At 41.7% G+C, this 10,716-nt stretch overlaps 1 protein-coding gene across 1 annotated transcript in view; it reads right to left on the bottom strand.

Moving 5' to 3' along the window:
• The window catches only part of LOC108579565, a 47,090-nt gene continuing 36,374 nt past the window's right edge, over positions 1–10,716 (bottom strand). Inside the window, exons 5-9 of the mRNA XM_017943137.1 lie at positions 2,118–2,285; positions 1,651–1,856; positions 1,090–1,252; positions 781–963; positions 1–441 (exon numbers count right to left, since the gene is read on the bottom strand). Coding sequence (XP_017798626.1) covers positions 238–441; positions 781–963; positions 1,090–1,252; positions 1,651–1,856; positions 2,118–2,285 — 924 coding nt within the window. The 3' untranslated portion in view covers positions 1–237. The remainder of the gene's footprint in view (positions 442–780; positions 964–1,089; positions 1,253–1,650; positions 1,857–2,117; positions 2,286–10,716) is intronic.

The raw sequence follows: 10,716 nt of genomic DNA, 5'->3' as shown, positions 1-10,716 counted from the left end.
ACCTACTGGGTTCTGAGCTATTCCCTCGAAAGAACAACAGTGTATTTAGCATCGGCAGTTGAGCAAAATCTCGTGTAATCCAGCTAAAAATTCTCTACGCCTCGGTGCAACGAGGCTGACGTATTTAGAACCCGATACTTGGAAGAATTTCTCTCGATCAACGGTTTGGAAGCGTTGAATCGAGTTCACTACCGCGTGTAGTCAAGAGTTTTTCGTTCTCGTTGTTCGTGGTTGAACTTAGCTGCTGTGACTGTACGCGGTATTAGTGTAAGGTCCGCTGTAGATGGACGATCCGGTCGTCGAGACGCTCTTATGCCGCCTCTTGGCGAGCAGCACCAAAATGGCAGCCACCACTGCTAACATGAGGATCAGACCCGCGATCGCGATGCCTATGGCGAAGCTCCTCTGCGATATACAGATGCTGTTTGGATCGTCGATTGTCTGCAAACCAAGATCGTATCGATGGACGTGAGATAGTGTCTAATTTTGATTATATCAGGTGTAGCGAAAAATGAGAAAAGATCGTTCTTTTTAACCCTTATATCACAATTGTCGTCTATCGTCCAATTTTAGTAGTTTTCTGATAAGAAAATTCTACATTTTAGGCAAACACGGAAATAACGATCTGGCGGGATATTCAAATCTTTTACCGGATACTGGCATAATGTAAGTCGGAAAGAATTCTTCTTGAAACCTAATAAACCCGCAATGAAGAAATACATTTTAGTTTTCTTCCTGTTGGAAGAAAGAGCGAAGGAGAGGAATATCAATTGGACTCACCCTTTCTCTGAAGACGTCGTCGGTGAAGTCCGACTTGGAGCCAATGTCCGAAGCTTCGTTCACGTACAGTCCGCTGTACACCTCTATGGTGGCTGGTGTTCCTCCGTCCAGGCCTTCCACACCTTTCGCCGCGTTGTCGTTCGTGTCCCTGCGTCGCCTGGATACCAAATTACACGCTGGCGGCTGCAACCGTGGAATATTGATCAATCTCCTTTGGAACCTCTCCAAATCGCTTCTCCCGCGCGTGAGATCTTTCGTACGTTCGATTACAATCTTAGGTGAAATTAGAATTCGGAAAAGAAGTGTTACCGTGGTGGTGCATCCACCGTCGTGTTTCACGCATAATCGAACGTTGCACTGGTAATAGACGCTCGCTGTATAGGGGAACTTGTGCGCCTGAAAGTTCACTTTTGCCTCGGTCTTGTCCTCGTTGTACGTGAACTGTCCCATAATTTCACCATCGACCGGGCAGCTGCAACGGTAAATCTTTCTTCGCAAATTCACAGAGATAGATGCTTGCTTTCGGAGATGTTTGAATTGGACACGTTAGTCAAGAGGGAAAGTGTTGTGCATAAGCGTTGCAACCTGCTCGAATCAGGTGATTTACTTATGAAAAGCAGTGTCAGTGAACCGCGGCCCGCTTTTGAATTATTCATCGTACTACACTCCGACGGGAGCAATTTATTTTTACTGTTTCGAAGGACTGTTCTTTTCCTGTCCTACCGTCGACCGTTCTCCTCGATTCAACTCTGGACATTCCATCTTTCGCAAAGGGTTAAAAGGTCCCGGTGATCGGAACGAGCTATAAGACGGAATGTATAGATTTTTGCATGCGAATTGCATTCTGATAATATGCAACAGCGAAATTACCCTTCGTCGTTTATGAGCCTCTGCTCTCCCCAACCGAGGCCATCGCGCACCAAGCAGTCGGAGATCTTGAGACCGAACATTTCCTGTTTGTCGATGCTAATGACCAAGGTCAGAGGGTCCCCGATCTTCACGTTTTCCGCCACTTGATGCCTCGTTGGATCTCCGCTGAAGATCTTCATCGTGCATCCCGGCATAGGAGCTGTTGCCTGTCCAGACACGTAAAACACAATTTATTATTCATCATCTCGCAACGTTCCTCTCGATCTTTCTCTCGTTTTTGCCGAAACAAACGAAGAAAAAGTGTCGAAGCGTCTCTCGTGTTAAATTAGAGAAAGAGAGAAATATAGGTATTCATCGTCCAAGTACTTATAACGAAGCATTACGGTTGATGTCGCTGGTTTTATAGTAATGGCCGCATTGACGCGAGGCTTATTCAATTAGGATTCGAGGGAAAATGGCATCGTTACCTGCAGCGGTAGGGACTGTAGCATCGCCACGTGGGTCTGGTCGTTCGTTACCACTTTATCGCGCGTTTGGTATCGACATCGCACGTGGAAACCTCTGCCCTGGTTTGTCACAAGCTTCAGATGAGGTTGCACCACTATCGTGTTGAAGTACTCGATACCACCGTCGTCCTGAAATCAAAAATCACGTATTTTTGAAATTGCTTATCTTCGTTGTAAATTGTTTCGTTGATTGTTGTACAGGCGAGTAAACGCGTGTGTTTCTGCCTGGCTGTCGCAACAATCCTCGTTTCGGCTCTGACTTTCAGTCCTGCGGAGCAATCCGTCTGTCCTTGCACCCTGCCGGCAAAAACCGGACCGTTCGCCTTCTCTATCGCCTCGATTCCCCGTCTCGTTTGTTTATACCGCCCGGAAAGGAGCGGCTTCGTCATTTCTTCTTCCATCGTCCACTTTGCTCCACGCCGGCGCAGACCTTGTGAAATTCATTACTTATTACCTGTCTCTCGGTCTCTTCTTATTCCTCGATCACTCTCCAACGATCGACCGAAGAAAATTTTAGTTTCGTTCGTTTCAATTCAATCCTCTTACCCTAGGTTGGATTCTTCTCCCGACCCTTGGATTATCGTCGTTAACGCAAACGATAATCGCCGTTAATGCGAGTGACAATTATCCGTAGGGTGTCAGGGATCGAACAAGATAGATACCTAAGTACCTTGCGTTGACTTAAAAGATTAGTGTAAAAGCTCGAAGGGGACGGTAATGGTACTGATGACCATCAAGAAGGATAGTTGATCGTGAACAGATTATTACGGTTTACGAATAACGTAAGAGGATGGAGAGCACGGTGCATAACTACGATTTATACGGTCCCAAGGATAGTTTTCACGGTTCTCGGAGGTATTCTAAAGCGTGAATCATAACCTCGCGAAGACCTTCCGAGAAGCACCGCTTCGTCGTTGTATCATTGTCGTCATTAACGTGTTAACGCGACGAGAATTAATTGCCCTCCGCTCGTTTTATCTCCGACTCGCTGGATTATTAAACCGCTAACAAAGTGTAATAAAAATGCCGTGGAACTATGGTAATACGCAGAACGAATCGAGACCGCTCGGAAACGCAGACGATGGTATCTTACGAGGAGAGTATTATCACTGCTTAATCGAGATACTTAATTAAATCTCGTAATCAAGACACTAGCTGTGCAGTTGGAGACTTGAAATTACATCATATTTTGCTACGTAAAATATGTTCCTACGGTCGTTCTAAATCGAAAATCGTTAAACGAACAATTCCTTTCTCTTTGGAGACTTGAACGCATGGACTCTACATTCTCGATCGAAGAAACCGAGGCATTTACCTTGGCCCCTGGTAGACGCTTCGAAAGAAATTAATTCGACATTTCAGAAGGCCGGGTAATCGACGGTTCTCTTTTCACCAAGTTCAACAGCGTGTACGCTGGCTTGGCGTAGAGAGGTGAACGTGTCGGAGGCTGGGGCGAAAATTCTCGTGGTACACCGTGTATATCGAGCAGGCAACGACCTTCGGTGAAGCCCGGCGTCCGACCTCAGCAAGGATACTCGCAATCTGCAGTGCATCGGCCCGAGCCTCGTCAGATCGCTGACTTTACGTTTCACACCTACCTAGCAACGAAGGAGGCACCGTTTTTATGCCCAGGACAGATCCCCTTGTGTGTACTCTATTTACAGGCACGACCATGATTTCTCGCGGTATACACATACAACACCCTAAAGGCAGCCGTCCTGTCACACGATCCTGACTCTCCATCTAACTCGGCGCAAAAGCGACCGAGAGATGCTCGTTTTTTAGTATTGTATTCCTGATGCAGACCACCCTGAACGTCAGCCATTTTTCCGATTAAGCATTCCCCTATCTGCGGTTCCCTCCGACCGGTCATTCTCTCTTCCACACCGAAGCGTTATTCCTCGTATTATACGCCTCTTTTCCATCTACCTATTCTACGGTTCTCGGTTTTCACAAGTATTCTGTGGTAACTGATTCAGTTGGTTCGAAATGGTAATCGCGTGGACGTTGAAGTGGGCGATGATTTTTGGTCGAAACTCTATACCCACGCAACGGACGTGCTTACGGATACGTTGCAAGGATAAGGTCATCGAGGAGGTGTTAGATTAATCAGTGACGCAAACTTCCCTCTTACGTTTGTCAAATCGAAGTAAATTACGAAAGCCAAAGTGGATGCAGGTAGAAGAATAATATTTGCCGTTCCCTCTGGTGAAAAAATTCACGGGCAGAATGCGGGTAGTCCCTCTCGGGAAAGGATCACGGAAGAGCCATCAATTAGCGGCGGACGAAAGAAGTCTGTCGAAAGAGCCTAATATATTCGACTCGGCGTGGCCTTTACTCCCTCTCCGCGATTCGTCTCGGACACCTACCACGGCGCTTATACATCCTGCTGGAGGAGATGGTGGAAGTTTTCGAGGTCGCCGATGTGAGAAATCCACCTACACGAACGAGTCTGCCGGTGCTGGAGGAATCGCACGAACGCCGTGAACGTGTGTACGTGTATATACACACCGAGGCGTGTTGAGTTTGTACGCGCGAGGATAGGGGCAAGAAGAAGGGAAACGGGAGGGTTCGAAGTGGAGATGGATGAAAAGGAAGAGGAAAAACGAACGAACGAACGAACAAACCTGGAGGAACGATCTTTGAAATGGACGTAAGGTCTGTGCGCGTTGCCTTTACACAAACACCCGGTGATGGACGGGTTGTAACGTGTGCTGTACACGAGAATCGATGCTAATGGCCGGGATTAGAGATTATTTTGCGCGAATCACGCGCCATTATTTCGGCGTCGTTTTACTTATTGCCAGAGCCACGGGGTATCCGACTACTTTGATCGACGACAGCTTGTGCAGGCATTTCTGCTACTCATGGGAGTAGCTTGCTAAGTCGCTTGCACAGCCGCCATAACCTTTCCTCCACTTCGTCCAACGGAAGAGAAGAAGAAAGAACTTAATTATTTGCGAGGCGATCGAGTGCAAGTTTCGAGAGAAGAGTGGATTTTCTTTCCAACTTTCCGATTGTTCGACTGCTTCTTGGCCACGGTTACTCGAAGAATTCTGCTACTCGTGGAAAATTCCTCTTGGACTACGAGCACTTTACTTTTTTACTCCGTTGAAACGAAGGGTAACCACTTCACGGTTACACCCAGATCGACCGTCGTAAAACGCACAGCGGCAAGAACGCGAAGGAACGCACGGTGAATCGACGAAACGTGGGAATTTATTATACAGTACCGTTTCCATCGATCATACCTTCCGTAAACCTGTCGGCCTATTTTACTCGATTTTTCAACAGTTTCAACAAAGGAGACAGAGATTTTTGCGGCGGAAACTGCGCGATTTCACGTGTATGGATCGCGTACGGATCGTAACGGTTTAAAAATTCTTCAAAACCTATCCACCGTGTATATACCGATGTCCGTGGTTTATCACAGAGAGAGGAGTGTAAGCTGTGACGAGGCAAGAGTCGTTGATGCCGGATGAGAAGTTATCAGACCGCAAGGCATTCCCTTCTTACAGAGTCACGTATATCTGTCGGATATTGCATCGATTTTCTTCCACTATCTTTCGTCCACTTTGTTCCGAATTCCACGTTCACTCCCGGGGGAATTTCGAACGAGCGTTTCACGTGGGGAACGTGACCACGAGGGAAGGTTAATCGAATTATCGTTGGTCAGAATCGCCGGAGTCAAAGTTTAAACGTGCCATTAGGCCTCGATTGCCGTGTGATCGACCACCCAATGCGAGGATCTCAGCTACCACAGTCGTTTCGCGTGCGAATCTACCGTGTTTTCGAAGACACGCCACGCATCAGGTATGCAGAGTCTGATATTCCCGCAGCACATGTAATTTGTGTTTCTATCTTTTCTCCGAGCGGCATTTCGATTCAGATACTCGTTAATCCCCCCAGATGATTCTCATTGTTGTTTCATCGAACTTCTCTCGGTAGGATCTCCTCTCGGAATCACAGGGATTTTCCAGAAATAGTACGCCTCTCTCCGTACGGCGGAAACGACCACTGAAAATTCCCTCCGATATTGGAAGTTCAGCGCACAAATAACAAAAATGATTAAAGTTTAAAATCGTACTACCGAGCGTATGACTAGCAGTGCACGGTACTGTGACATTTTATGGAACAGTATCGGGAATAATATAAAAAATGGATTGGAACTTGTGAGTAAAAATTTGAAAAAATTTTGTAGAGAAAGAAGAAAACGGTAATACTAAATTTGAAAAAAGGGAATAAGTAGTAAGATGGAGAGTGTGTAATTGTTGTAGTAGGATTTTATGGAATGCAAGGATATTCTTTGGTATCTGGGAAAAACACACAAAAGTTTATTTATTTTTCGTCGATACATGTTAAACGTTTGGTACAAAATAATTTCGAACAAATTAATGCAGTGTTTGAGCAGTTGCCGCGTCTGCGGCCGTGGTATTTATATCTGCCCGTCGCTAATGAAGCGCGGCTTATCAACAAGATGTGCCGTTAAGTGTTTTCCCGCGCGAAACCGCGAGACTCCCGCGTAAAACCGCGAATCGCAAGCTAGTTTCTTCTAGAAGCTTCTATCGCTTCTATCGTTGTTACATTGTTTATTAATTTTAAAGAGACACGATACAATTTCAAACATTCAGGTCAGCTGAGTAGAGAAAGAAAGAAGGAAATGATAATACTATAGCACCAGAAGTACTAAGCAATCCTCTCCGACCTTCCTCAGGCGTCCGGCTGACCTTCCTCAGGCGTCCGGCTGACCTCCCTGTACTCTCCTCTCTGGAAGGCGTCCAGCGGATAGTCCAGCCGTTCTCTCCATATCACCAGAAGTACTAAGCAATACTCTCCGACCTTCCTCAGGCGTCCGGCTGACCTCCCTGTACTCTCCTCTCTCACAGGCGACCGGCGGATAGTCCAGCCGTTCTCTCCATGCCACCAGAAGTACTAAGCAATCCTCTCCGAGCTTCCTCAGGCGTCCGGCTGACCTCCCTGTACTCTCCTCTCTCACAGGCGACCGGCGGATAGTCCAGCCGTTCTCTAAGGGCGTCCGAAAGCCAGGCTCCGTACTCTCCCACTCTGAAGGGCGACCGATGGTAGTTCCTCCTTCTCTCCCAGCAGAGTACAGCAAGACTGCGTGACCCCGTCCGCGGCCGTGGTATTTATACTTGAGCGCTGCTAATGAAGCGCGGCTTATCAACAAGACGCGTCGCTAAGTGGTTTCCCGCGCGAAACCGCGAGACTCCCGCGCGAAACCGCGAGTTTCCCGCGTAAATCCGTGAATCTACCGCGGATCGTAAGCTAGTTTCTTTTAGAAGCTTCTATCGCTTCGCGATTATTTGATTGACGACGAGGATAGAGAGTCGTCCCTTTCACTTCCTCTCGCGGACGCATTATTGCAATAATTTCTATCGTTACATTTGTATGTATTCAACGTTTGTTTGTTTTAGTGTCGTGAAATGAATTATATTACACATTTTCTCTATTCACACTGAATTTAAAGATTATAACGATTAAAAATCAAGTTGACCTGTGGTCATTTATCAAGAATAATCATAATAAAGCTGAAATTATTGTGTTAAATAATTTTTTTAATACGAATTAGGAATTTATTCAACGTTTGCTTGTTAGAATAGAACGATAAATTTAGTGTAAATATAGAAAACGTATAATATAATTTATTTCATGGTATTGTAACAAGCAAACGTTGAATAAATTCCTAATTCGTATTAAAAAAATTATTTAACACAATAATTTCAGCTTTATTATGATTATTCTTGATAAATGACCACAGGTCAACTTGATTTTTAATCGTTATAATCTTTAAATTCAGTGTGAATAGAGAAAATGTGTAATATAATTTATTTCATGGTATTGTAACAAGCAAACGTTGAATACATTTTTCATTCGTGTAAGAAGAATTATTTAACACGATAAATTTAGCTGTACTATGGTTATTTTTAATCTACGACCACAGGTCAACCTGATTTTTAATCCCTACGAAATTAATTTAACCACGAGTAAGTAACGAGAACGCTAAAACCTATGTTTCCATTGAAGAATATTGTAAAAACGTATAAATTGTTATATGCAATGTTATAACAAATTGTCGGAAGTATAAATTTTTAATAAAATTGTGAAAATTGATAAATTATACCGTGTTACGATATCGGAAATCTCCCGCGAAAATCTCCCGCGAAAATTTCCCGCCTGACCTAACCGACGATTTTGCTAATGACTTTGGGGAGAGGGTACCGCAGGTATATAAGGACCCGCCGATGTCCCGCGAAATCATTTACCCTTTATACTGGGCCCTAGACACTTCGCGGCGTATTTTGACCTGAAGGTTCTGAGATGTGAATAGAGTGGTCGGGGGCTACTAGCTAGTCTATGTCCACCCTGTACACACTCAGCCTTCTTGTAACACTTGTATACATTAGAATCAATTAGAATTTCTATTACTAATTATTAAACAAATTTTAACAATTACCGGCACTCGCTAGGCACGTAATATCAGACTTTAAATACTCGACTTCGAACTTCGGTTTAGTCATAATTCTATTAATGTTATAATAACGTATAATTTATTAATTTTCACAATTTTATTATTAATTTATACTTCCAAAAATTTGTTAAAACATTACATATTATTATTTATACATTTTTGCAAGTTTCTTTGACAAATAAGTACGTTTCAACGATCTTATTACTTTCTCGTTGTGAAATCAAGTTCGGAGGATTAAAAATCAGGTTGACCCTTGGTCGTAAATTTAAAATAGCCATAGTGAAGGTGAAATTATTATTTTAAATAAATGTTTCTATACGAATTAAGAATCTATTCAACGTTTGTTTGTTGCAATACCGTGAAATAAATTGTATTATATATTTTCTCAGTTTAGACTGAATTTAAAGTTCGTAAGGATTAGAAATCAGGTTGACCTGTGGTCGTAGATTAAAAATAGCCATAGTGAAGGTAAAATTATTACGTTAAATAATTGTTTTTATACGAATTAAATATTGATTCAACGTTTATTTGTTGCAATACCGTGAAATAAATTGTATTATATATTTTTTCTGTTTACACTAAATTTAAAGTTCTGTTTACATGTTATAACAATTAGAATGTAGACGTTTTGCCGTTTCACGGTTTTTCCTCTGTTAATTATGTGTTTATAAATCATTTCAAACTAAAGCAGCACCATGCCCACCCTTAATTAAACCGTCTCAGTAGTTTACCGTAATTAATAATCTATTTTCGGAATTTATACGAGAATTTTTGAATTTTAGTAAATACTAGAGTCAGTGTCCACCCTGTACACACTCAGCCTTCTTGTAACACTTGTATACATTAGAATCAATTAGAATTTCAATACAATAGACTGAATAACAATTCATTTTAACTAATACCTATTAGAAATTTTCCTTTTAAAACAAATATAAATCATTTTACCAATTACTGGTACTTGCTAGACATTTAATATCAGACTTTAAATATTCTCCTTTCGGTTCTTTTAAATACAATCAAATAATTTCTTCAATTATCGATACTGACTTGGAATACTCCGCTTCGAATAAAATATTTCGAAATTATTTTGAAGGTTTAGGGAAATAAACATTTGAATTTTAGTCATTGTTGTTCTTCAGATTTGTCGAATAGGATATTGAAATTGAGAGGTTGAGAGGTTTCTTTTTCGTTACAGCATAGCAATCAATATGTACTTTTCTTCCAGCAATTGAAATTAATTTGAAATTTTTCTTTCAGTATTTTTCATACATTTTCTCTGATATTGAATTTTGTTTACTAATAATTTACCATCCAACGAATTTGCATGAATTGCATGTTAAGTAGTTAGTTGATTTATTATTGTATATTGTGAGCTGATTTGAACGAGTGCACTGTGCCCATCCTTGATTAAACCGTCTCACTAGTTTTTGTCGCCGTTTTCGTTCATGGTTGTTGCATTGTTTATTAATTTTAAAGAGACACGATACAATTTCAAGCATTCAGGTCAGCTGAGTAGAGAAAGAAAGAAGTAAATAATCATACTAAATTCGAAAAAATTGAGTAACTAGGATGAAAAATGTACGATTATTTATGAATTTTAAGAAGACACTTATATCATTTCAAAAATTCGGGGAAACTGTAACTGCTTCAATGCGGAATTCGAGTAAGAAAGAAGTAAACAATCGTACTAAATTCGAAGACATAAATTAGAGAAAATTTTAGACAGAAATTATTTCATGGTATTATAACAAATAAATGTTAAACAAACTTCTGACGCGTATAAAACATTATTTAACATAATAAATACCTTCGCTAAGGTTACTTTCAATCGATGACCATGGGTCAGTCTAATTTTTAATCCTTACGAAATTAATTTAATCAGGAGTAAGTAATGAGAACATGGAAACGTAGTTTTCTATTGAACAAAGTTGTAGAAACGTATAAATTATTATTTGCAGTGTTACAATAAATTCTTGGAACTATAAATTTATAATAAAAATTGTGAAAATTAATAAATTATACGGTATTGTAATATTCTAATAAAATAATGGAAATTTCACGCAAAAAGGT

The sequence above is a fragment of the Habropoda laboriosa genome, unplaced genomic scaffold (genome assembly GCF_001263275.1).
Source record: "Habropoda laboriosa isolate 0110345459 unplaced genomic scaffold, ASM126327v1 scaffold33, whole genome shotgun sequence".
Lineage (NCBI taxonomy): Eukaryota > Metazoa > Arthropoda > Insecta > Hymenoptera > Apidae > Habropoda > Habropoda laboriosa.
Note: the sequence above shows the minus strand (reverse complement) of the source record. Positions and strands in the feature narration are given on the sequence as shown.